Here is a 27,828-nt window from a genome sequence, read left to right as displayed (position 1 = left end):
AAATGTGACCACGTGGAAGTTTAACAATGGCGACAGTGAGTAATTGCTAACGGAACTCGGAGCCGATCGATTTGGAGTGATATTATCGTCTAGAAGCGCTCCGGCTAAACATACGGTTCATAGTAATGACGATGTGATGCTTGCGATAAATCTCTGGTCAGGCGACGATTTGTGATTCAATCAGTGGAAATTGTAGGTTGAAAGTGTCATTAGGTGGGCTGACAAAATGCACTATGAAATGACATTGGTGAAAGAAATCTACAATGTTGCAACCAGATTACAAGTCAACTAATTGATAAAAAAAAAATCTGCAAACTATTTCGTTGGGACAGAACAACAACTATTTAGTTTGTAACATCGGCAAAGGCCACTGCTTTGTATTTCTTTTCGACGACCTTTCGAAATATTTGTCATTGCAAATGGTATGTTTCGAATTATGACGAAGAGAATTTACTACTGACTATTGTAAGCACAACATTCGACATTAAAATTTGTAAGATGCGTGCGGCCCGAATTTAACTAATTCATTTATTTGGCAGGCTCACTTGTGTAAGTCTCTTTGCGGAGCCGTTATATTATATTTATAAATTGATATCATCTTATCATTAACAGATAATAAAGGAGGAACATAAAGTACTCGTGGTGACTCAAAGTAAGCATTTCACATAGTTTTAGGACAGACGAGGTTGGGATTAGGGGCTAGAGTATTTTCGCTACCTTTCCAGGCGTTTGAGGTCGGCCTGGCGAGCAACGGTGGAGATGGCAAGTTTGATTCTCGGTCTGGTGTATGATGTTTTCGGATGGCATAGTGTATCCCTTGTACTTGTCACCCAAGATACATACTCATACTCATGCAATGGCGAGCATAGGAAAGCTTTCAATTAAAAGTGAAACGATGGTATTTTGGACATCTGAACATATTTTCAACTTTTGGCTATATTTTCTTCAATTTGTTCCATAAATATGGTTAGTGAGTACGAAAGAGACTAAACAGACACATGATTCCTATTTATTTGTAGAAAGCTAATACGCAAAATATAGCAAAAATGTCCAAAATACATCATTTACCTTAACTGTGGAAATGCTTATATAATATTAAGTTGAAAAAAGCAGTCCAAGTTGCAGTTGGAATGTAGAGCCATCTCCGGACTAGCAATCATACACCCTTGCTCGCACGGAGGCCCTTGGAGACCACAGTTTAGTTATCAAATTTTAGAATCAAACGATAAATGGCATAGAACTATCATTCAAATATAAACCTTACTAATATCAGTGGTATGTCAACAGTACAGTTAAGTTTTCTGTATGGTGGTAGAAAGAGAAATGAATTCGATTAGTAAAACTAAATAATCCCAATCAATAAACATTCCTAATCGCTGGCGAGTTTTTATCAATTGATAATTTAAAAGCAAGATCGATTTTTTTTGAAAATTTGATTTTTCCAATCCCTGGATCGAAATTTCACACAAAAATTCGAAGAATAATCTGGATTATATACATAAACGCCAAACTGCAGCAAACTTCCGAATACTGTCGCTAAATTAAGTCCTAGTCAGCGTTCTATTAATGAACGACGAATCGTAACGTTATGTGTCAGACATTGGCGTAAATAAGGGGGGTTTGAGGGGCTTCCCTAGAAGAAAATTAACCCCTCTAGGATTTGAAAATTTAGTACGCAGTGATATCATATAGCATAATTAATTACTGAAAAAGTTTGAAGACAAAGGAGTTAGCACCCATTTTCCCCTATCATAATGAAATGAGTGGAAGACAAATGAGCTTGTTTCTTATTTCTGAGAAAGATTCCTGTGTGGTAGTGAAATTGCGCTTGGTGCTAATGGATCATATACAGTGGCTGGTTTCCTACCCGCCGCTGCCAGCATCCAAGTGCTATCGTATATGTAAAAATAGCCAGCATGAGTTAACCACTTGAAGTTTGTATGGCGAAAGACATCTAACGCGGGTTTTCTCCCCAGTATGAAATTTTCACGAAAAACTATTTGGTACCAGTTGTGTAGGAAGGTGTCCGCTACTACGCCTACCAAATATTTTTTCGATTAAGGTATTAAGGCATATTTATTAGATAGCATCAAAGTAAGCTTGATATGAACAACAACGGAGAGCCACCAAAATATCAATCGAAGCAATCGTGGTACTTCGCCAGCAGTCAAAAACATGAAGTCAACCATCACGGACTGGAGTGACCGTTTATCAGCAGACTTCCGCTTGCCTTGCAGCATGATAATCACCACAATTCCAATCAGCGCTCAAGAAGGATTCTCATCAGAATCCGAGAGGAATTTCCATCAGAATCCGAGAATCATTTGCATTGGGGAATTCCTTTCAGAATCATTAAAGTACTCACTTGATGGGCTACAGCATTTCGATGAACCTACGCCGAATGGAGTATCATTCTCCACTGGACTGGGCCAATCGCTTCCAGTCGCCCTGAACATTGAGCGCCCTCAGGTACTCCTCAACTGCAAAAAGCCATCGTGTACGCGACCTTCCACGAAGCCTGCGGCCTCATCCGGGTTCTCTATTAAATATTAGCTTCGCTTGACGTTCTTCCGGCATACGAACAACGTGTCCAGCCCACAGTATTCTACCGTGTTGTATAAGCATAATAATATCCAGCCCTTTATACACTTGGTACAACTCGTAATTCATGCGACGCTGCCAGATACCGTTCTACTGTTTACCGCCGAGTATTGTCCGCAGCACCCTACGCTTAAACACTCCGAAAGCTCTCCGATCAGCCTCCTTTAACGTCCATGTTTTACGGGCGTATAAAGCCACCGGAAGAATCAGAGTAGTATACAGCGCGAATTTTGTCTTCGTTTGCAAACTACGGGACTTAAGCTGGTTACGAAGTCCGTAATAAGCCCTATTTGCAGCTGCAATACGCCTTTTCACCTCGCGGATAACATCATTATCGCACGTCACTAATGTTCCAAGATACACAAATTCTTCTACCACTTCAAACTTTTCACCATCCAGCACCATTTCGCTACCACCACTAAAGAACCCACGTTGATTGCCAGTGACCATGTACTTCGTTTTGCTGGTATTGATCGTGAGTCCAATCCTCGCTGTCTCCCTCTTAAAAGGCACAAAAGCCTTTTCCACGGCACGGCGATCAATCCCGATAATATCAATAATATCAAATACAATCATTGAAGTATTCCAACCGGAATCCAGGAGTATTCACACTGGATTCGTTTTGGTGTCGTTGAGGGATACCATCGCTAATCTGTTAGGGATACACTTCATAATCCATGGATGATTGTCTGATTGAAACTCGCGTTGATTTTCTTCGGAATTCAGTCGTTCGAAGATTTGTTTCGGATTGTATTGCTATATGCTTCGGAATTCCTTGTCGATTTGTTTCAGAATACTTCGACGGTTTGCTTCGGAATCCCTTGAATATTTAACACGGAGTTCCTGGACGTTTTTCCTCGGAATCCCTCAATGATTTACTTCGGAATCCCTCTGACGATTTGCTTCAAAATCCCTCGACGAATTGCTTCGGAATCATTCGACGATTCGCTTCAGAATACATCGACGGTTTGCTTCGGAATTCCTCGTAGATTTAGTTCGTACTCCCTCGACGATTTACTTCGAAATACTTCGAAGATTTTTTTCGGAATCCCTTAAAAATTTGATGTGGAATCCCTCGACGATTTGCTTCAACATCTCTGGAGCATTTCCTTTGGAGGATCCTTTGGAGGAGACGATGATTTGCTTCTGGATCCCTCAACAGATTGCCTCGGAATCCATCGATGATTTGCGTCTACATCCCTGAAACATTGCCTACGAAATCCCTGGAACATTCACTTTGGAATTCCTGGAGAATTTTCGACTAAATCTCTGGAACATTCCCGCAAGAGTTCTTGGAATTTTTCCGTCGAAATTCCTAATAGGTTCCATTCTGAATCTCCAGATGCAATAGCCATACGCCATCAATTTGAGTCGTTGTTGTAGCAATCATCGCCAGGTAAACAAACACTCTTCGATACTGTGGGCCTAACAGAAAGCACGTGCTTGAGAGAAGAGAATATGGATGAATGTGATTGATCGGCAATTGCCTTAGGTGGTTGGAATTGGGAAAGTTATTTTGATCACCGTTGATGATTGGACCGGATTAACCACATTACCATCAAGGTAACTTAATGAGGTGATAAAATGTTCGAGAATTTTTGGAAAGAAGCTCAAAATAAAGAAAATAGATGAAGGGGCCATAGCCACCCCCCTAGGCAACGAGGCTAGTTACACTAATGCGGTCAGAATATCCTAAAACAGTCAGTTAGTTGTCGGTTGGAAAATTAAATAATGATTAATTATTTTAGAGCGTCTTAGGGGAAATGCTACAAGGTTAAAAGACTTTTATCCTTCCATTTACTTCCACTGTTAACTTTTTTATGTATCAACAAGCAGATACGTATTTCGTTTCCTACTTGGAAACTTCTTCAGTGTTTGTTATCGACTTTTTAAATAAATTAAATAATTAAATTAAAGAAATCGAGAGCCAATGCGGAAATTATTTTGGGATCTACAAAACTTCAGGAAAAAATGACGAAATTAGGAACTGTCAATGCATTGCAATGGAACTAAATTAAATCATCATGGCATATCGTAACAAAGGGGTTCTATTTCACAACCTGAAGGTTTCAAGTATTTTTTACATTAACAGACTAGATACAGTTCGAATGTGCCATTTGCTTGATTTGCTGTCCAGTTAAAACGCTCCAGTTGGTCAAGTGGAGGACGTCAGACCAGCGCCCACCGACTGACGAATAAAAACGGCTTACGACTAATTGATTTTGCTGCCTCCAAGAATATGGCCATTCGCAGCACCTACTTTTAGCACAGTCTACCGTATCGGAGATCACCACTGCAGCCAAATCGACCACGTTCTAATTAATGGGCGGCACTTCTCCCACATTATCAACGTCAGGACATATCGTGGCGCTAACATCGACTATGACCACTATCTGGTAATGGTTAAACTGCGCCCAAAACTATCCGTCATCACAATGTTCGGTACCGACGACCGCAGCGGTACGACCTAGAGCGATTGAGGCAACCTGATGTCGCCACTGCATACGCGCAGCATCTCGAGGCAGCGTTGCCGGAAGAAGGTGAGCTCGATGGGGCCCCTCTTGATGACTGCTGGAATACAATTAAATCAGCCACTCTCCTGCACAAACTGATAGTCAGAATCTGGGAAACTGAGCAGTTACCGGAGGAGTGGAAGGAAGGGGTCATATGCCCCATCGACAAGAGTGTGAGAACATTCGAGCGATCACCATTCTTAATGCCGCCTAAAAAGTGATATCCGAGATCATCTTTCGGCGTCTGTCACCAATAGTGAATGTGTTCGTGGGAAGTTATCAAGCCGGCTTCGTTGACGGCCGCTCGACAACGGACCATCTTTTCTGTACGGAAAATTCTTTAAAAATGCCATTAATACCAAGTCTTAATGCACCATCTACTCATTGATATCAAGGTGGCATACGACAGAATAGACCACGTAGAGCTATGGAAAATTATGAGCGAGAACAGCTTGACTGGGAAGTTTACCAGACTGATCAGAGCAACGGTGGATGGTGTGCAAAACTGTGTGAAGATTTAGGGCGAACACTCCGTTCGAATCGCGCCGAGGACTAAGACAAGTTAATGGATTTTCGTGCCTATTGTTCAACATTGCGCTAGATCTAGAAGGTGTCATGCGGAGAGCCAGGGTACGATTTACAACAGATCCAGTCAATTTATTTGTTTCGCGGATGATATAGACATTGTTGGCCGAACATTTTCAAAGGTGGCAGAGCTGTACACCCGCCTGAAACGCGTGCAACAAAAGTTGGACTGGTGGTGAATGCGTCAAAGACAAAGTACATGCTTGTGGGCGGAACCGAGCGCTACTCTGCCGTAATCTGAAAAAGTGACGTATACGCCATTTTCCAAAAATGGTGTTAACGAGTACTACTCATCGAGTTCTTTAACAGAAAAATGGAAAAAATGCATGTTGTAAAATGGCTGTTACGTCACTTTTCCAGATTACGGCAGTACAGGGCCCGCCTGAGAAGCAGTGTTACGATAGACGGGGATACCTTCGAGGTGGTCGAGAAATTCGTTTGCATTTGCATTGGTAGTCTTCTACGGACATGAAACATGGACAATGCTCGAGGAGGACTTGCAAGCACTCGGAGTATTCGAGAGACGGGTGCTTAGGGCCATCTTTGGCGGTGTGCAAGAAGATGGTGTGTGACGGCGAGAGCTCGCTCAGCTCTACGGCGAACCCAGTATTCAGAAGGTAGCTAAAGCCGGAAGGGTACGATGGGCAGGACATGTTGCAAGAATGCCGGACAGCAAAGATGGTGTTCGTATCCGATCCGGCAGGTACGAAACGGCGTGGAGCGCGAGCGAGGTGGGCAGAACGAATTGGCGGGCGTGGGGCGTATTCGAGGATGGAGAGATGCGGCCTCGAACCGTGTATTGTGGCGTCAAATTGTTGATTCAGTGTTATCTGTTTAGATGTAGACCTTGCGAATGCTGAGGAGGGGGAAGGATGGTTAATTGGACGCCTACTTACTAGGAATATAAAGTAGGAAAGGGACGAGCCTGGAATTGAACCCACGACCTCCTGCTTATAAGGCAGAAGCGCTAGCCACTAGACCACCCAGCTCGATTTTGGCGATAAATTGAAGCCGATAGGAGCAAAATGCGAAAAAGTACGTTTTCCCATACTAATCTTCATATAAATTTCAAACGCGATGCGGAAAGCAGGGACGTAACCAATCGAGCCCATCTTTTGCATAGCTGACAGGGGACCCAAAACGAGTCAGGAAAAGCTTGATCTCACTTGATTGGATGGATGGATTTTTCTATACAACTGCAGACCACTCTACTAGATAGTGTATCGGTATTATAATCAAATTGAACAGATCCAATAAATACTCAATGCAAACTTTTTGCATTTGAAAAATGCGTAAGCTTTTTATGAATCGGTGTGTCCATCAAAGTATCACTTTTCTTTGGAAGCGAAACATAATTTATGTAAGTGTCGCTCAAAACCATTAGGGACACGGCAGGTATTTCCGTCCATCGTCGTAGGGGCTAAAACCAACGAAAGCAACGTACATTTGCTAGAACTCCACTATAGCAGAACGTTTCTCCTGAGCTTACGATTTGGTACGTATGAGTTTTACAAAAAAGCGTCTCTTTTATTGGTTTTCGTGACTATGACGAACAGACGAAAATACCTGCCGTGTCCCTATTATTTATTTTTTTTTGTCAACCTTTTTGCCTTTCTCGTTTTTTTTCGCAAACTTCACTATATTAATATGAAAATCAGTCAAAATTGCGTAAGGATGCGTGAAATGCCAGTGGATCTTATTAAGGACACTCCAATGTTGAGCGCTATAATCACCCAAACTATCACTCCACTCCACACTCCACTTTGGCACGGCAAATGCTGGGTAAAGCGTACCATTGGTACTTCGCGTACCTGAAGGAATAAAATAGACCCCATCTCGCGGTCCTTAGCCTCTTACCCAGCAACTCCTATCCCTACCTCCCGCGGCGCTGGCCGGGATACGAGCAACCTTAGGGAAGATCGGGTAACCAACCCCGGTGGGAACTATGGTCGTATGCTGACAGGGAAGGGGGGGGTTTGCTCCTCTCCGGAGGTGCAAATCTTATTGAGCGTCTGTTCTCCATGTCAGGATCGGCTCACAACAGCGTCTGTTCTCCATGTTAGGGGCGGCTGATCATCGTCCGAGTGCCAGCGAGGGACTCTAAGTGAAACTGTGCACCATGGTCCACCGGAAATAAGGAGGAATGGTCCTCCGGAAATTTAGGGGGTTTGGTGTTAGGCCCTGCAAGCCAGCAAAAAAAAACTCATGCAACGAACAATCAACAAGAGAGTACGGACCGGAACCATCGGCGAAGACCACTGCGACGAAAAGGGACTAGCGATTGGAAACTCGGTTCGTGGAACTGCAAATCTCTCAACTTCATCGGGAGCACACGCATACTCGCCGATGTACTCAAGGACCGTGGATTCGGCATCGTAGCGCTGCAGGAGGTTTGTTGGAAGGGATCAATGGTGCGAACGTTTAGAGGTAATCATACCATCTACCAGAGCTGCGGCAACACACACGAGCTGGGAACAGCTTTCATAGTGATGGGCGATATGCAAAGGCGCGTGATCGGGTGGTGGCCGATCAATGAAAGAATGTGCAGGTTGAGGATCAAAGGCCGGTTCTTCAACTTCAGCATAATCAACGTCCATAGCCCACACTCCGGAAGCACTGATGATGATAAGGACGCATTCTACGCGCAGCTGGAACGTGAGTACGACAGCTGCCCAAACCACGACGTCAAAATCATCATAGGAGATTTGAACGCTCAGGTTGGCCAAGAGGAGGAGTTTAGACCGACTATTGGAAAGTTCAGCGCTCACCGGCTGACGAACGAAAACGGCCTACGACTAATTGATTTCGCCACTTCCAAGAATATGGCCATTCGTAGCACCTACTTCCAACACAGCCTCCCGTATCAGTACACCTGGAGATCACCACTGCAGACAGAATCACAAATCGACCACGTTCTGATTGATGGACGGCACTTCTCCGACATTATCGACGTCAGGACATATCGTGGCGCTAACATCGACTCTGACCACTATCTGGTGATGGTTAAACTGCGCCCAAAACTATCCGTCATCAACAATGTTCGGTACCGACGACCGCCGCGGTACGACCTAGAGCGACTGAAGCAACCTGATGTCGCCACTGCATACGCGCAGCATCTCGAGGCAGCGTTGCTGGAAGAGGGTGAGCTCGACGGGGCCCCTCTTGAGGACTGCTGGAATACAGTTATAGCAGCAATTAATGACGCAGCGGAGAACAACGTCGGGTATATAAGACGAAGTCGACGGAACGATTGGTTCGACGAAGAGTGCAGACAGATTCTGGAGGAGAAGGACGCAGCGCGAGCGGTCGTGCTGCAGCAAGGTACCCGGCAGAACGTGGAACGTTATAAACGGAAGCGGAGACAGCAGATTCGCCTTTTCCGGAGAAGAAACGCCGCCTGGAAGAAGCGGAGTGCGAGGAGATGGAACAGCTGTGCCGTTCTCAAGAAACACGCAAGTTCTACCAGAAACTCAAAGTATCCTGCAAAGGAGGAGGAGATGACTACGTCAGTTCAGCAGTCGATGGAAGCCAACCAGCCCCCACCCGGAGGGAAGTTAAGGATGCCATCCAACAGCTAAAGACCAATAAAGCAGCTGGTAAGGATGGTATCGGAGCTGAGCTCATAGGCCCGGAAAAGCTAGCCACTTGCCTGCACAAATTGATAGTCAGAATCTGGGAAACTGAACAGCTACCGGAGGAGTGGAAGGAAGGGGTTATATGCCCCATCTACAAGAAAGGCGACAAGCTGGAGTGTGAGAACTTTCTAGCGATCACCATCCTTAATGCCGCCTACAAAGTGATATCCCAGATCATCTTCCGTCGTCTGTCACCATTAGTGAACGAGTTCGTGGGAAGTTATCAAGCCGGCTTCGTTGACGGCCGCTCGACAACGGATCAGATCTTTACTGTACGGCAAATCCTTCAAAAATGCCGTGAATACCAGGTCCCAACGCACCATCTGTTCGTTGATTTCAAGGCGGCATACGACAGTATAGACCGCGTAGAGCTATGGAAAATTATGGACGAGAACAGCTTCCCTGGGAAGCTTACCAGACTGATCATAGCAACGGTGGATGGTGTGCAAAACTGTGTGAAGATTTCGGGCGAACACTCCAGTTCGTTCGAATCGCGCCGGGGACTAAGACAAGGTGATGGACTTTCGTGCCTGTTGTTCAACATTGCGCTAGAAGGTGTCATGCGGAGAACCGGGTGTAACAGCCGGGGTACGATTTTCAACAGATCCAGTCAATTTATTTGCTTCGCGGATGACATGGACATTGTCGGCCGAACATTTGCAAAGGTGGCAGAACTGTACACCCGTCTGAAACGTGAAGCAACTAAAGTTGGACTGGTGGTGAATGCGTCAAAGACAAAATACATGCTTGTGGGCGGAACCGAGCGCGACAGGGCCCGCCTGGGAAGCAGTGTTACGATAGACGGGGATACCTTCGAGGTGGTCGAGGAATTCGTCTACCTCGGATCCTTGCTAACGGCTGACAACAACTTTAGTCGTGAAATACGAAGGCGCATCATCTGTGGAAGTCGGGCCTACTACGGGCTCCAGAAGAAACTGCGGTCAAAAAAGATTCGCCACCGCACCAAATGTGTCATGTACAAGACGCTGATAAGACCCGTTGTCCTCTACGGACATGAAACATGGACAATGCTCGAGGAGGACTTGCAAGCACTCAGGTATTCGAGAGACGGGTGCTTAGGACCATCTTTGGCGGTGTGCAAGAAGACGGTGTGTGGCGGCGAAGAATAAACTATGAGCTCGCCCAACTCTACGGCGAACCCAGTATCCAGAAGAAAGCTAAAGCCGGAAGGGTACGATGGGCAGGAAATGTTGCAAGAATGCTGGACAGCAACCCTGCAAAGATGGCAGCGAGCGAAGTGGGCAGACCGGGTGCAGAACGACTTGGCGGGCGTGGGGCGTATTCGAGGATGGAGAGATGCGGCCTCGAACCGTGTATTGTGGCGTCAAATTGTTGATTCAGTGTTATCTGTTTAGATGTAGACTAAATAAATGAAATGAATGAACGTCCTTGCGAATGCTGAGGAGGGGGAAGGATGGTTAGAAAGGGACGAGCCTGGAATTGATCCCACGACCTCCTGCTTACAAGGCAGAAGCGGTAGTCACTAGACCACCCAGCTCGATTTTGACGATAAATTGAAAGCGATAGGAGCAAAATGCGAAAAAGTACGTTTTCCCATTCTACATCTTCATACAAATTTCAAACGCGATGCGGAAAGCGTGGACGCAACCAATCGAGCCCATCTTTTGTATAGCTGACAGGGGACCCAAAACGAGTCAGAATAAGCTTGATCTCACTTGATTGGATGAGGTTTGCGTTTTTCTATACAACTGCGGACCACTCTACTAGATAGTGTATCGGTATTACAATCAAATTGAACAGATCGAATAAGGCCGTTACAAATATTTAATTAACTTTTTGTCCTACTGGTCTCCGAAAGGTCAAGGAGGGGGGGGGGGTAATAAAAAATAAATATTAAAATGAAAAAAATCAAAAAACTCCTCGGATTTGTTAAAGAATGTTTTGAAAATCCTCAAAATTATCCAAATTTTATTTTGTTGCCCCCTCAAAATATTATTTTTTGGCAAAAAAAATCCGAGGGGGGGAGACAAAATAGTTCTTAAATATTTGTATCGGCCTAAATACTAAATGCAAACTTTTTGCATCCGAAAAATGCGTAAGCTTTTTATGAATCGGTGTGTTCATCCAAGTATCACTCTTCTTTGGAAGCGAAACATAATTTATGTAAGCTTTGTCGCTCAAAACCATTATAATTTATTTTTTATGTCAACCTTTTTGCCTTTCTCGTTTTTAGCAAATTTCACTATATTAAAATGAAAATCAGTCAAAATTGCGTAAGGATGCGTGAAATGCTAGTGGATCTTATTAAGGACACTCCAATGTTGAGCGCTATAGTCACCCAAAATATCAATTCACTAAGGATGATGTGATATTAAATAACGTTTTATAATGCTTGGTTTCTAGTTCTGTTTTATATGAAAATTATATTTATTTTAAAAATTAACACTGAAAAATCAGGAAAATGTTTACGTTCTTATGCATTGCCGTTTATAAATAATAAATAGCATTTCTTGAATTATCACAAACATAATTGGTACTCATTCCACTTCGTTTCCTCCAGCTGCGTCACAATACGCAGGCTGTAAAATACTCAAACAAAAATACTTTCAATATTCGAATTATGTAAATTTCTGCCCTTGAACTGTGTTACATTAAAATATCATGCTATTCAGATCCTTGATGGAATGTCATCGTTTGCAATTGAATTATACCTAACTAAACTTATAACTGAGTGATGCAACAATGGAATGGGTGTGTTTGTCAGATGTAATCCCTTTTGTCATTAAATGAGCTTTACTAAAATACGATGATCCTCCATAGTGAGCAATTAAAACACTTGTTGAATATTATACACTTCTAATTAGAGCTATTCTTACGGGGTCTGTCTATACACATCTCTCATCTCTTACTACACTACTTTTAAGGGTACGATGAAGACAAGTACTCATTCCTATTTGATAGGTTATGTTTTTCAACTATTTCACAAAAACCACAAAAACTACGCGATGTTTGTTAAAAATCGTTTTAAAAAATAATAAAATATCAATCCTTCTTTTTTAGACGGCAAGATTCACTTCTTATAAGGCACTCAGGTGGCTTTCCTGTTTTTTTTTCTTTTCTTGGCGGGACTGTTCATTAATTGTCTATGTTTGGCAAATCGATAATTGGTTGGGAACGGGGCTTAAATTTCCTGCAGCGATAATATCGATCCGTTGTGAGTTTTTTGTTCCTCCAGGATTTTGGTCAGCGTGCGGAACACATTGTCCGGAAGATGGTCCAGCAGCATGCGGGGCATTACTTTCAGTTCGGTAAAGTCTTCGGCTGTAGCCCAACGCATCTCGAATGTCGGTCCACCAGTGTTGGTTTTCCTGCAAGTGAAAAAAAATCATAAATAAATGTTGGAAGAAAACGAAATGTTCAATTAAATCGAGATTCGTACTTTTCCAGCTCTGTTTTTTTCCTCCGAACGATATGTAAGATTCTTCCTCCGGTGTACAATCGAGTTTTTGCAAAACGTCGTTTGGAGATTTCACTCGACAGCAAGCCCCCTTCCTGAAAGAATTAAGATTTAGTCCTACTCGGTAATGTATTGAAAAAATAGATATTATTACTGCTGTGGCAACTGTTTGGATGGGACGTTCGTTCAATAAAGGACTTTGGCCTCCAGCTTTCTTTGTGATTTCCGTTACATCGTGCCACGTGGTTTCCAAATCACGCGACGGAACGCCGAAGAGAGCGTACCCAAAGCCGTTCAACATGATGCGCCACTGCAAGATACAGCAGAGAAGGAAGAGAGAATATATTGAAAAGTTGTTATGAAATATCGTATACAAGTTTGTTTAGTGTGTTGTGTGAAAGTTTTATTTGTTGCAAGTACTTTGGTTCAATTTATGTTGTTTAGGATTGATAAAGTTAAACATGATACAAGTCCGTATTCATTTTCACTCACACCTCATATAGGGACACGGCAAGTATTTTCGTCCATCATCATAGGGGCTAATACCAATGAAAGTAACGTCCATTTGCAAGAACTCCACTATAGCAGAATGTTTGGTACGGATGAGTTTGGCAAAAAAGTGGCTATTTTATCTGTATTCGAGAGTAATCGAGACTATGACGAGAAAACAAAAATACCCGTCTTATCCCTACTAGATTCAGAATAAAAAATCGCAATTGATACCGTGATGTATCAGCAAACGATTAATGTTCTTTAAAATAAAAAAAATTATTGGAAATATTTGTTTTATATGGGAAAAAGAATGGTACGTTCGGTCACGGTCTTACCTTCGGCAGCTTGCACGCCCGAATCGTCTCAATCACACTGGTCCTCAAGTTCTCGATGGAATCAACGCCTAATCGCATCACGAAGTCATCACCAACGCCGATGGTGAACGCGTAGCTTTCCGTATACCGTGCCGCTTCCCGACTGAGCAATCCTGCCGGAGTGGCAAAGGCATAAACACGAAGATCCGGGAAACGGCTTCTAAGTTTCGCTGCCAGTAGAATGGAAACCCCGGCTCCCAAACTGTGCCCCGTTAGGACCAAGGTATACTCCGGGTAGGTATTGAAGATCCGCTCCAGCATGTTACCTTCGCGGAGCCGCTTCAGCATACAATCCACGCCAGCTACCATGCCTCGATGGGCGGACGATTCCGGCGGGATCCCCGGGGCATCAAAACGCTCGGAATTGGCCACTAAATCCGTGAAAACGTCACGCATTGATAAACTGCCACGGATGGATATGACAATACTCTTGGTGCTATGATCCGCCAGAACGCAGAATGGTAACTGTGTGAGGAAGGAAAAACAAACGTATTAGTCAAAGAACGCAAACAATTAGAGTAAGAATTTTCTAATTAACTCGAAATGGCTGTTCTCTAACTATAAGAGCAAAAAGCCTTACAGTAGATGCGACAGTAATAAAGATGATCCGAGTGGCGGGTATGATTCTCGTTTTTTGTACAATTCTCTGCTATAGCTACAGTAAGTATAAAATGTGTTGAAAATATATAACACTTCTTCTTTAATCTTTAAATTTTCAGATTACGCTGTAGCTTCATTGAACCATAAAGAATCCTCGACGATCTTAAAACTAGATCCTTCTAACAAGGCTCCTATTTTCCATCACAACACATGTGCGTGCAATGTGGAAACACAACTAATCGAAGTCAACGCCACCGATGGTGAAAAAATCCCAATCCCTATGAACATTTGTCACTGCCGAACATGTTTCGCTCAAGAATCGGATGCACATGGAAATCACACTCTACACTGCGTGGAAAACGCATTAACAGAGGATGAATACCGATCGCTGCTGGAGCAAATCAAGCCAATCAATTCGAACCGAAAGAAACGCTCTCCGTACACATGGGAAGAACTCCTGGATAAAATATCATTCATGGGAAGCCACGATAGCACATACAATAAGCGGACTCAGGGTTACTTCCATTACAATTATGCCAACAGTAGCGCAGGTACTAGCCATAATCCGACTACCCCTTCCAACATTCATCTCCAAACGACTACATCTTCTGATTCTGTTCTCGTTTCAACTCTTACCACATCGACCGAAATTACCACGAATCAACCATCAACTGCGGAAACGACCCCAGCACCACCAGGATCCGATGTTTCGAGTAGTGGCTGATTTGAAGTCCATTGATTGGAAAATTGGATGCTTAATTGATATGAATCATGAAAACATACAATAATAGATGCAAACTGTAACTTTACATTTCTTCTTACGAACAAAATAACATTGTTAAATTTGCCATTACTGTTGAGTGATCTAATTCCTGCCTGCACGTTTAATTTTCACAAGCTTCACAGTCCCACTCCTATGAGTCTGTCTTTACTTCTGATGATTAGTTGGATCGCAGATAGGTCCATCTGTTCCCAAACGACATTTTTTGGCAATATGACAAGTTCAGCAAAAGACGTTTCCGGTTGAGAAATCCGTTCGGCCAAACAACATTTTTGGCCGGATGACACCTTTATACAAAACGACAATTTTGTTCAAACGGCAATTCCGCTCAAATGACCTATTCGGTCACACGACTTTTTTCAGCCAATTGCAATATTCGACCAACTAACTTTCGGCCTGATTTCTTCCGGCCAAATGGCTTTCGTCCAATCGGCCCTCTTCCATGTTAGTGTGCATTGTTCTTAAATTTCTGTGTAAATCGAATACAGGAGAGGTTTCTATTTTTTTACTATTCTTCTTTATCGCAATCGAATAGATCATGATGGATGTAGGCTGACCATACGTACCGTATTTAACGGGACAGTCCCGTTTTTAAGACGTTATTGTGCTGTCCCGTCGTAATCTAAAAAAAATCCCAATTTGTCCCGTTTTTTAATTGATTCTTTTGAAGAGCTTCAAAATGGCATTAAAATTTCATTAGTGGATTGAACAGAACCGGTAACTTGGTAGGCAAGTATATCCTGAAAATCAGATCAATAGACTTCAATAAGATGAAGTGCAGAGGCAGACAGATTTCCAGATTAAGTTTATTTTCGATTTTTTTGCGAAGTAGGTTAATTCTATTTTATTTTTCAGATCTGCTTTACCACATATTTTCCAATCGTTTGATTCTTTTCAAAACATTAAGAATCACGGAGTCTTTCTGAATAATTCAGAATATTTCGAATTCATCAACAGTAAAAAAAAAATCAATAAATCAGCTGAACAAAATCAAATCGAGTTTAAGGCGGTTTCAAACCGAGTGAAAATTTGGTCGGATTTCGGTCCTCACGTACTTTAAGACTAGTTTACTGATCAGGAGCTTCCATATGTGTGGGCCTTTTTGGATGCACATGACCATGAGAACAAAATTAATGGACAAGATTTCCGAGATGTGATGCTACTTTTAGCATCATTTAAATCAATTCCGATCAAAAAGGACTGTGAATTGATTAGATTTGATATTTATTCACATGCGCCGACCATATTCATGGAAATAATTAAAATTACTTTGTAATAATGTTCTTTTCTTGTTGAGATTCTTGTTCCGCAGGTTTTTCCTCACTCCAGGGTTTTGGCACGGGAAATCAATAATCCCATCCTATTTCTTTTTTCGCATTTGTCTTTCGACATTTTTTTCTTAAAATTATTTTTTTATCTCTCTAATGCCCACACCGGCTTTAAAGGCTGATTTACAGTTCAGAAAACGTGTCACGGGATTTGATTCCTCATGCATTTTTAAAGTGGCGGGATTTAGAGGATTTGGGCTAGGAAAACGATAGACCATTTTTTCATGCATTTAACTATTGAAAATCCAATTTCAACAGGTAGTCAAATTTCACTTTTACAGTAAGTTGCCTACATTGTGGCAATATCCATCCGCAATAAACATGCACAAAATAAATGAATATCACTTGGACTATCGAACGATATGTAAATTCTATGATCAATTTGCGGTCGTGTCTACAACCTTCTACTTTTTTAATATTGAAAAATACGTATTTTTTGTTCCATCTTGTTTTTGTGCGCGCCTCTTAAAGAGCGAAATATTTGTTGTTCAGTATTTTTCCATAACTGACTTAATGCTTAGAAGGCTAGGAGGTTATAAGGTACTTAATAGAAGGTTATGATGGTAAAAAATTCACTCTAAAATTCTTACACGGAAAATTAAAACTAAGCCTATACATTTTGAAATTTTCACAGCTCCTAAATTTTGTCACAAAGTTTTTTACATGTCCCGTTTTGCAAGTGCGTTTGTCCCGTTTTTCCACCGAAAGGATCTGGTCAGCCTAGATGGATGTGACTGATCACCAATTGTGTATCAAACTATGGACTACTCTCTGACAGCCTATTACCACAGACAAACAGACGTAACACTAGAGAAATTTCCATCGACCATGACTTCAACGACCAATTTGAATTTGATCGATTGCGCGTTTCACAACTAGAGGCGCTAGCGTCGCAATCCTTCGAGTTTGACATTTCACTCCAGCGCCTTCTGGTGACAATGTCATACGAAACATTGTTTCGTGCAACATGCTCGCAAGATGGTGGTAGAGGAGTTGGGCGATGGATTTTTCTGAAAAATGTTCAAACTGTTACGTCTGTTTGTCTGTGCTATTACTTTGGGGTACCTAAACGACATTGATTTCGTTTCGACATTGAGGTCGTTCCACCGTCGAAGCAATTCGATCGGTAACGGATACGGCCAAGATAGCGAGAGGTTCGAACAGGCGAGGTATTAGATACTGCGCATTGATTACACTTGATGTAAAAAGACAAGACGGAAGTCGTGGTGGTGCATAACCGTCATGGGTTGCAGCAAGCGAGGATAAGAGTAGGGATCTGCACAGTTAACTCCGTGAGGTCTCTTATGCATCTGGGCATGATGATCGACGAGAAGCTCAATTTTACGAGCCACATCGATTATGCATGTCAGCGGGCTTCATTGGCGATAAAATCTTTACCACGAATGATGTCCAACAGATGCGGTGCATAGCGGGCGTAGCATTGTCTATCATCCGCTAGGCATACCTGCATGGGCCGTAGCACTAAAGGCCGAGTACAATGTAAAGAAACTGATCAGAGTACACCTGCTGATGTGCCTACGTGTCGCGAGCGCATATCGCACCATATCATATGAGACGGTGTGCGTTATAGCTGGGATAGGGGAAGGTGTGGAGTGCTAGGAAGATGTGGAGTGCTACAATGAAAGGGACTCGGTGCAAGTGCGACGTGTCAAGAGAGAAGCCTCGCTGCTCAAATGGCAAAGAGGTCGTTGGACCCACAAACTGATTCCGGATGTGTCCAACTGGGTCGATAGAAAACATGGTCAGGTCAACTTCCACCTAACACAGGTGTTGTCTGAACATGGTTGCTTTAAAAAATACCTACACAGGTTTGGCTTCGCAGATTCTGCGGAGTGTCCAGAATGTGTAGGTGAGGTAGAGTCGGCAGAGCATGTGATGTTCGCATGCCCTTGATTCGAGGTAGAACGCAATGCTATGCTGCTTGTTAGCGGTATGGATACAACCACGGACAACTTCGTCGAGAGGATGTGCCGGGAGGAAGTTATATGGAATGCGGTGAACACAGCATCTCAACAGATTTGTCGAAACTGCTGCGGTGGTGGCGTCTTGAACAAAACCAACGAGTGCAGTAAAGGCACCTGTGATACAGTGAACACTTTGCTCACCCCGACAACCAACATGTCGCGGGTGGGCTACGGGGTACTCAGTATGTAGATATAGAGGTCATTGCGGTTCATGCTCGGTGGTTGTTGTCGGGGTGCTCGTCTCCGACGTAAGATTATGATACGGACCGCTAAATTACTATCACAGCTTGCGATCGACGGGTGGTGAGGTTACCACCCTTGAAGTCGATGTGTATTAACGTCAAGTACGTTAGCATAGGCGAGAGCGTTCTCAAGTAAGCTGAACAACATGGCCAAACGCTCTTCTACGTAAATAAGCAGTTTTAACAAAACGTTACATTTAGTAACATCTAGCGTTAAACATTGGGGAGAACATTCACACAACACCCGAAAACTCAGAATTGAACCCACATTCCACGGCACGCAAATGCGCTTAGACGACTCACGCGGCTAACCGCAATATGACGAAGCCCACAAAGTAACCAGCATCATCAGCCTATTCCATTGTTGTTTATAATGGTTTTACAATCTGGGGGATCGGTAGTGGACAGTGTTTCCGCCGCACAGATGCAGATCTTCCTGCTAATAAAGTTCCCTGTCATGATATCCAGGCTGCGTTGGAGCTTTGACATAAGAGTGTTGATCATTCTACCTTTGCATATGATGGAGGTGTCATCTACGGAAAGAGACAGTGTGTCGCCTTCAGTGAGTGCTGCAGGAAGTGAAGAGATTGAACCGCAGGGACTCGATGATATTACACTGAGAAACGCTTGCGACGATGCCTTGAACATTGGAATTAACACCGACAATGTAGACCCAGAACGTACTCCCCAACAGATAGTTTTCAATGATTTCCACAGACAGGTGGAAGATTGTACTTGTGATGCTTGTACACCAGGCCATCATACCAGAGATTGTCGAAGGCCTTTTTGACGTTCAGAAACCCATGACAGATGAAACACATTTGCTACCACTGGAGATGATAACTTTTGAGGGAGCTGTCTTCTAGGAGGTGGAGAAGTAATTGATCCGGAGGTACTGGTTGGATGCAAATCACAGTAAGGTGATCGATGCACTGCACACTCCTATGCTTCAGTTCCATGTAAGATATTATCAAACCTTGGGGCCCTAATACTTTTCTAGGATTTGACATTGGTGGCAGTTCGTCAGCTGCTATAATCAACGCAATCAACAGACAACCTGAGCTAACGAAGTGCCAACCTATCTCAACAGCCTTCAGGTGTTTTCAAGCGATCTATAGAGTCATTGTTTCCAAGTGAGATCAACGGGAATAGGATATGACAAGCTTTGGTTTTCAAAATTCTGATCAATCTGCTCAGTGGCTTAGCATAGACTGGGGAAGCGCTGATCACCATCCACCAGATTTCACTCTCACCAGCGCGATCACCTCCAAGATGGTTCGCAGCTGTCGATCAATGCCACCTTATATCTCGAGAAGGGCCTCGTAGTCGACGTTGTCATCGACGCACTGCAGGAATATTATCTCAGCTGACACGATGGTGGTTTTGCCTGGTAAGTAGGGGGTATACCCCGTTAGGCATAAGTACGTTAGGCATAAAGACGTTAGGCATAATGGACGTTAGGCATAACGGACTACAGGCATAATGGACGTTAGGCATAATATGACCCAAAGAACAGCTCATGACATAAAGAAGGCAGAATTATGCCAAACGTCCATTATGCCTAACGTACATTATGCCTAACGTCCGTTATGCCTAACATCCATTATGCCTAACGTACTTATGCCTAACGTCTTTATGACTAACGTACTTATGCCTAACGTCGCGGACCCGCTAAGTAGGTGCCGACTTACCGAGGATACATCGGAGTGATCCAGTGGCCAAGTCGAGTGGGAGAATCCGGTCACAAGATATTGATGTGTCTCTTGTCGAGATCATGTTACAGTCTTGTGCGTTTTGATTTCAGGCTTTGATGCCTGGCATTTATGACAATGCATTGTCCTTGCAGCTGATTCAAATTATTTTAGGTATTACAAACCATACCATCATTTGGTCTTCTCAGCAAAGATACTGATGAAATCATGGGATATTGATCTCAGTAAACAAAGTTCAATGTTCGTCATGGAGAAACATTACTCATGGTAAGAAAATCAACCTATACCTTCGTTCTGTACACTAGACTAGAAACTCAAATAATGCTTCCACGGTACAAAACAAAATTGGTAGTACGTAGTACGTAGGTTACAAGCTTTCACCTAACAAACACCGCATCTCAATAAATCGTTCCAATAATTAGTAATCAATTTTAATCTATATCATAGTTTTTTGAAACGAATCGCGTAACTATACAGTTAAACATTTTGAATATTACACGCTGTAAGCCGCACAACTGGCGATACTGCCAGGTTGTTCCGGGTTGGAAATTGTTGTTTTGTAAGTATCCTGTGGGCGTGATTGGGACATTTTTTCATCGGTTTCGACTTGTAATGTCGAAGCCGCTCTGGAAGAGAGTCGGTTTGAATGATTTTCTCATCGGTTTCGACTTGTTATGGTGAAGACGCTGTGGGAAAGAGTCGGAATGAACGATTTGTTCATCGGTTTCGACTTGTGATGTCAAAGACGCTCGTTGTGTCTGGAAGAGCGTTGGATTGAATGATTTGCTCATCGGTTTTGGTTTGTGATGTCGAAGGCGCTCTGTAAGGGCGCTGGATTGAAACATGTGTTGTTTCTCAACGGTTTCGACTTGTAGTATTGAGGGCCAGCATAAATGATTTGTTTTTGCATCAGTTTCGACATGTGATGTCGAAGCTGCTCTGGTAAAGCGCCGGATTGAAAGATTTGCCCATCAGTTTTGGCTTGTGACGTTGAAGACGCCCTGAGGGAGAGCCGAAATAAGTTATTTGTTTTCTCATTGGTTTGACTTAAACGAGTTAAAATGTCGAAAGAACTCTGGAGTAGCGCCGAATCAAATGATTCGTTTTCTAATCGGTTTCCGTTTTACCTGTAATGACGAAGGTGCCAGATTTAATGATTTGTTGTTCTTATCGGTTTCGACATAGGGGAAAAGGCCCCAAAACATTTAACTATCAACTTTTGGATTTATGGAGTTTGATTATAGATATTGATATTGGAAACGACAACTACGTTTATTCAAAACTTCTGGAAATAGAACTAATAATTAAATACATAATAAGAATTGCTTTGTTTCTAACTATTGAGCCCTTATTTACTCAAGCAAATGTAGGGCATTTATAGATTTCTTATTGACGATAGTATTTAAAGTTTAAAAATTCTATTAATAAAGTTTTCAGACTAGGGAAAAATGTGCTATTCTAGGGGAACTGTCCCATTTTCCAAACAAAGAAATACAACACCAATTTCGATGCTTCTTTTTACTAACATACGTACTTACTGCTGAAAAAAAAATCACAACAATAAGAAACAAGTCAAGGAGCAGTAACCCTACTAAAATATAGGAGGTACTACTAAAACGTTAACGAAAAATTATTTAATGTTTTGGCTTCAAACTTCTAGTCTAAGTCAAGTTTAATAATATAATTTCTCAGAAAATGGAAACCAAAAAGTGAAAAAAAAATTTTGTTTAAATTTTCTTTTGGGAATTAATTTTTGCGGACATTTTTTAAAACAATAAGGTACCAGTCAAAATGATTAATGCAAGAGATGGCGTTTTTTCAGTGATAGCAAAATCGAAATTTCATCACTATAAAACTATCAATCAGTGCAAACTAAGTGCAGAAGATAATCTTTTCACCTCATACTTCATTCCTTATCACTACTTTCTTCTATAACACTTCCTTTTTCCATAAATTTGCGAAATACCTTATTTTTCCATACATTTTATGGATTTCCAACTACCATTCTTCCATGAGCTCATGGTGAAAACTGTGAAAATTTCAAAACATAGAGTAGCAGGTTTAACAAAACAGATAGTAACGATGATATCGCCGCTCAGTGACGAGTACCGTAAACATGGTGCACGGAAGGTTGTTGTCTACACTTTTTAGGGCTGCTGCACCCTGGAAGTAAATTTCATTGAAGTAAACAGTCGGTCCCTTATTACATGTAATACGGCGAAATTTTCTAATTTTGCTAATGCGTTCTGCGGATGAATGAAAGTAATTATTGTAATCAAATATTTACTTTCATCAGTGTACTTGACTTTTTTGCTGGGAAATCAGAACTGCTATAGTATGTATAACCATATTTTAATGTACGTGCTGTTTAGTACCAAGCACAACTAAACATATGGCAATTCATATGCCATTACTCGTACCCATCCCGGTATCATGTGGTGTGGAGTATGAAACCAATCAGTTTTTGTGGATGAGCAAACCAAATCTCTCTGTGCTAATTTTATTCTTCTTCATCCACCACCGCTGCCATCGCTGCCTCAGCCATCATCGGCCTCTAGCCGTGAACTCCGAGCGATACGATGGGCGATTGCATCCATCGCAACCGATACCACTGCGTCCGACCATCATCAAGCACAGAATGAAAAAAAAAGACGCCCTCTTCTTTCATACATATTCGCAGACCCGCCACCCACCGGCAGCTCTCTCGCTGGCGACTGCATGCTGTGTAGGTAAACACAGCGAACGAAACGAAAAATGCGCGAGCAAAAAGCGCGCTGCTGTCACAAATTGTAATGACTCGCACACGGCACGCACTGCTTCTTTTATACACAAAGAAAATCTTGCGGTGAACCCGAAGGCCCCTCACACACAGCATTCTGATGTCCGTGTTAGGAATGCACGGGATTGGTTACATATAAAATTTTTGCTGACTTTGACAAGAATTGAAATTTTCTATAGCTTATCGTTAATAATCTTAAGTTTCAATGAAATTGGCAAATTGCTGGAGAGTGCCCGAGTCGATTGATATATAAACCTTCAAAACCCATCGAAAGATAAAGGCGCTAGTAACGTTCGAAACCTTCCCTTTCAGCATAACGTTTTGGATTTCCAAAAATCTAAATGACACCCAATATAGCAAAGAAAGACGTAAGTCCTACGTCAAAAGTTTCAAAATAGTGAATGGGAAGGTCGGAAAACCGAAAATTTCCACATTTTTAAGAAACATCTAACATTTTGGCGAGGCAAAACGCCCTAGTGGCACTAACCTACAATGTACTTGCGTCTCCACGCACTATACATACCAAAATGCTGATTCGCCGACGCGTGGTGCTTTGTTCCCTAGGAGCTGCCAGCTAAAAGGCGTTATGCCTCATGAGTTTTCCGGCAACAGAATATCACCACTTTTTTGAAATGTGAATATTATCAATATGATTGAGATTTTTGACAATTTTTGAATGGCATCAACTAGCTATCTTGTTTAACTGATGCATAATGTAAAAATACCCATGAATAGCGTTACAAATAAGACAATAGAGTAGTGTTTTCTTAGCTAGGGCATATTGCTCCTCCCCCTTCCCCTATAGCCCCCAAATCAGTTCATTAGCACAGCGGAATCTTTTGAATCCTGTCCACTCCAAGCAGCACAGTGTATGAAAGCCTTTGGCACAAAAGATAAAAAGGACAACACATCGAATGATCAAATTTTAAAAATCTTCAATGTAATCTATCTGATCGAAACAAAATATTGAATAATATGCTTCCGCTTCCTAACTAAAATCTAGAATCTAAAGGTTCGGCAGCTCAGTAACTTCGTTGCAAGAAGCTAGGAAGCTTACTTTCAAGAGGCTCGGAGGCCTCGTTTTAAGAGACTCGGAAGCTTCCTGCAAAAAACTTGTAAGCCTCCCTTCGAGATGTTCGGAAACCTCCTTTCGAGAGGCTCGGAAGTCTCCTGTCAAGAGCCTCGGAAATATCCTTTCCAGAGGCTCGGAAGCCTCCATTCAAGAGGCTCGGAAGCTTCCTGCAAAAAGGCTCGTAAGCCTCCCTTCAAGATGCTCGGAATTCATTCAAGATGCTGTGAAGCGTCCTTTCAAGATACTCAGAAGCTAAAGATGCTCGAAAACCTCCTTCCAAGAGGCTCGGAATATTACTTTCAGGAGGCTTGGACGCTTCCTTCCACGAGGTTCAGAAGTTTCCAAAAGTTCTGAAAGTCTTGTGGAAAGTCCGAAATAAAAAAAAATGAATCGGAAAGTTTCACGAAATAACGAAATTTTTAGAGAGTCATATATACCGTCATCGGGGATGACAATGGGTCTAATGAGGGTGCTAATGGCTCACTGTTTCAACTACATAGAGTGCTTGTAGAATAGATTTAATCCATCTGAGAGCAAGAAAACTAAATGATTTCGCAGTGAAAAGTGAGAAATGAGCAGTGCGAAGTAAGAAAAGAAACGTCTCACTCCTTATTTCTTGCCTCTTATTGTGAAAAGTGAGAAGTGCAAAGTGAGTAGTGAGACGTTCCACTTTTTTCTTCACACTACTCACTTTTCACAGTGAGACGTGTCACTTCTTACTCCTTATTTCTCACTTATGAAACTGTGAAAAATGGGAAAGTGAAGTAGGAAGAGAGACGACTTTCTTCTCACTCATCTTTTCTAACTTTTCATTTCTCACTTTTCGGAAATGATGATTGAGACGTGAGAAGTGAGACGTCAAATGACCTATTCGGCCGATCGACTTGTTATGTCGAATGAATTGTTCGGCCAAATGACTTATTCAGCCAAATGACTTATTCGGCCATATGGCCTTTTGACCAAATAACCCTTCCCCGTCACAATTACCTTTTGGACATTTACAAGTGGCGTGAAACGATAATTTGAAGTTCTGCCAAATGTTTCAAAACTTTACATTCCTTGTAAAAATGATGCAGCCTTTAGCTTAACAAAGAATGATCAGAAATAAAATTGCATTGTTATATTGTCACTATGAATGGGGTTCCTATTAATTGGTCTAGCGAAGCCTTCTGCTAGACAAAAAATTCCCTTTTGAACCCCACAGTGAAGGCCTTCAAGCCTAATGTAGCAAATATATTAGGTGTCTATATCCACTTATTAACAGGAAATCGAAGCTTTGTCTTAAGAGCAAACTTTTGATTTACGAGCCATGTTGTATGCTGTGCCAATATGGACTAGTTGCTGCAATACTAGAAATAAGGCACTTCAGAGTATTCAAAATAACATTTTGAAAATGATTCTGAAGTTGCCTCCGTGGTATAGAACTAATGAACTTCATAGAATTTCTAATATTGAGCCATTGCAACAAATGTCCAAAAAAATAATTTCCAATTTTAGACAAAAATCGTTGCAATCTTCTATTCCAACGATTAGCTCCTTGTACTCTTAATATAAATTAGGTTAAGTTTAGCTAAAGTCAAACATGGTTCGATTCAACCAGAGGAAAAATCCTAACTGCCAGAGGCAATAGAAATGTATTAATGATAACTAGAAATGTAACATAGCAAATAAGGATGATAGTCTTAAGAAAACACGGAACACCTAGTCAAAGAGATGAACGCATGTATTAGATAAATAGCAATTAAAAAAAAATGCATTGCTGATGAGAAGTCGTTTCCGTATAAAATTTACTAAATATGTAAGTGACAAATTAATTGTGAGTTGTTCGGAATAGTTGGTGGTCAACAAAATCACCTCTCGCATTAGCCAAGGATGTTATCGATCATTTAGTAATCTGCGTTCGATCATTTAGTAGTTTGTCAATAACTCATTCCAGAGGCCTAATTTCAAAATGTATTGTATGGTGGACTTTTAGTGCGAAGGTTTTTCTACAACTCTCCTTAACAGGTCGATGTTCGAATTCCACTATTAAAGGAGTTACGGTGCTAGTTGCTATACTTATACTAAATGATAACAAAATATGCAATCATTTAGTCTAAGTTACTGCTACTAGCGTTATAGCTTCGTTATTAGTGAAATTCAAACAACGAACTGTTAGCAGAGTTGTAGATAAACCTTTGCACTAGAAGTCCACCATACAACACATTTTGAAATTTAGCCTCTGGAATAAGTTATTGAAGAACTACTAAATGATCGAAGGCAGATTACTAAATGATCGATAACATCCTTGGCATTAGCAAAAACAATTCAGTATCCTAAATGAGCTACTGTTAATATTATTTTGGACCTTCGAAGTTAAAGCACAGTATGAAAAGGTGCACTGTGATGCAAAATTTTGTCAGGCCAAGCCGGTCAATAATATGTTTAGTTGTCTGACAAAATTTGAGCTCAATAGCTTATACAGGAACTTGTTGTAACTTATCAATGTTGTATAGTTTGATTATTTTGAAAAAAAAAATTGTCTTATGTCAGATCAGTTTTGCATCAAAATGCAAATTGCTAGGCCCAGAAAGGGCGAAGAAATTTTCAAACTGAACATCCGGCATGATAATACCGTACTTTCACCGACTATCGGAGTTCTGATATTTTTCGGAAGAAGTAAACTAATCACTATCTATAAACGGAGTAACATCTAGTTCACAGGAATGTCGTATTTTGTGAAAGCAACGAAACAAGTATTTCACTAAAATTAACTTTCAGCCCATCAAACACATTTTATAGACCTTGATACCTAAGCTATAAATCGAGCGAAATTAATGCAATCTCGTAGTGAATTCAATACCGCGACTATCCAAACGTAGCTATTCTCACCCGTACCCTTCAAAACACAATGCACTGGCTAGAACGATATGCCACGAAAAAGAAAACTAGTTTGTGTTCTTAACCGGAATAGCACCCGTTTTTCTTTATCAGCTATAGAAGACACAGAAATTGAACCCAGCTGATTTATGTTTCCTTTCCCACTTGGAGTAACTATAAATACCATACTGCTTGGTTTAGGTACAGTTCATATTCTAACCAGAAAGCGCCACTTGCCAAATTAACCGAACCCCTGCACGTACCCAGTAGGATTGCAACGATGAGGAAAGCCACCATCGGTATACTGGTGGTCGTTCTGTTCGCAGCCGTTGTGCTTTGCGACGAAGATCCAGTGCAAGTTTATGGAAAGTTGCAAGTTATTCCACCGGAGAGCGATCATTTGGGTTGGTTTGATCATTTTAGTGAAACAGAGCGCAACAAATTCTAAGACAAGAAATTACATTTCAGATGACCCTAATGTACTCCGAGATGACGTAGAGGATGAAACCTGGAATGAATATATGCGAGCAAAGAACTCGAAATTTCTAGGAGTGGATCGAAGTGGAGAACAACCATCCAATGAATGATCTCGTTGATCTTATGTTACTAATAATACGTTTTAAATATACAGTGTTTGTGTGCAATCAATAAAAAAAAAAGACTCACCTCAAATACGTGATTTCTGAATGATGCGTGTAGAACGTCTTCGCTGCGAATTCGTGAAGTGTACCGAACGCCGGATACGTGGCACAGACAGCAGTTATCATCGATGATGATTTGTGGTTTTCGACTAAAAACGGAAACATCCATCAATTTCAAAATTACAACGTA

General features: G+C 41.8%; 2 protein-coding genes across 8 annotated transcripts in view; one reads left to right on the top strand and one right to left on the bottom strand.

The window, feature by feature from the left end:
- Positions 1-11,712: 11,712 nt before the first annotated feature.
- LOC134226956 (diacylglycerol lipase-beta-like) overlaps positions 11,713-27,828 on the bottom strand; it is a 115,107-nt gene continuing 98,991 nt past the window's right edge. For all 7 annotated transcript variants that reach the window (XM_062708099.1, XM_062708098.1, XM_062708100.1 and 4 more), the window contains exons 8-12: positions 27,664-27,787; positions 13,601-14,104; positions 12,928-13,083; positions 12,756-12,868; positions 11,713-12,684 (exon numbers count right to left, since the gene is read on the bottom strand). In XM_062708099.1, the coding sequence (XP_062564083.1) occupies positions 12,498-12,684; positions 12,756-12,868; positions 12,928-13,083; positions 13,601-14,104; positions 27,664-27,787 (1,084 nt within the window). In that variant the 3' untranslated portion in view covers positions 11,713-12,497. The remainder of the gene's footprint in view (positions 12,685-12,755; positions 12,869-12,927; positions 13,084-13,600; positions 14,105-27,663; positions 27,788-27,828) is intronic.
- On the top strand, positions 14,227-15,082 carry LOC134224060 (uncharacterized). Its single transcript, XM_062703298.1, has 3 exons — positions 14,227-14,299; positions 14,359-14,790; positions 14,929-15,082. The coding sequence occupies exons 1-3, from the start codon at positions 14,242-14,244 to the stop codon at positions 14,961-14,963; spliced, it is 525 nt and encodes a 174-aa protein (XP_062559282.1). The 5' UTR covers positions 14,227-14,241; the 3' UTR covers positions 14,964-15,082.

This window comes from Armigeres subalbatus, chromosome 3 (genome assembly GCF_024139115.2).
Source record: "Armigeres subalbatus isolate Guangzhou_Male chromosome 3, GZ_Asu_2, whole genome shotgun sequence".
Lineage (NCBI taxonomy): Eukaryota > Metazoa > Arthropoda > Insecta > Diptera > Culicidae > Armigeres > Armigeres subalbatus.
This window is presented reverse-complemented; position numbering and strand designations above follow the sequence as displayed.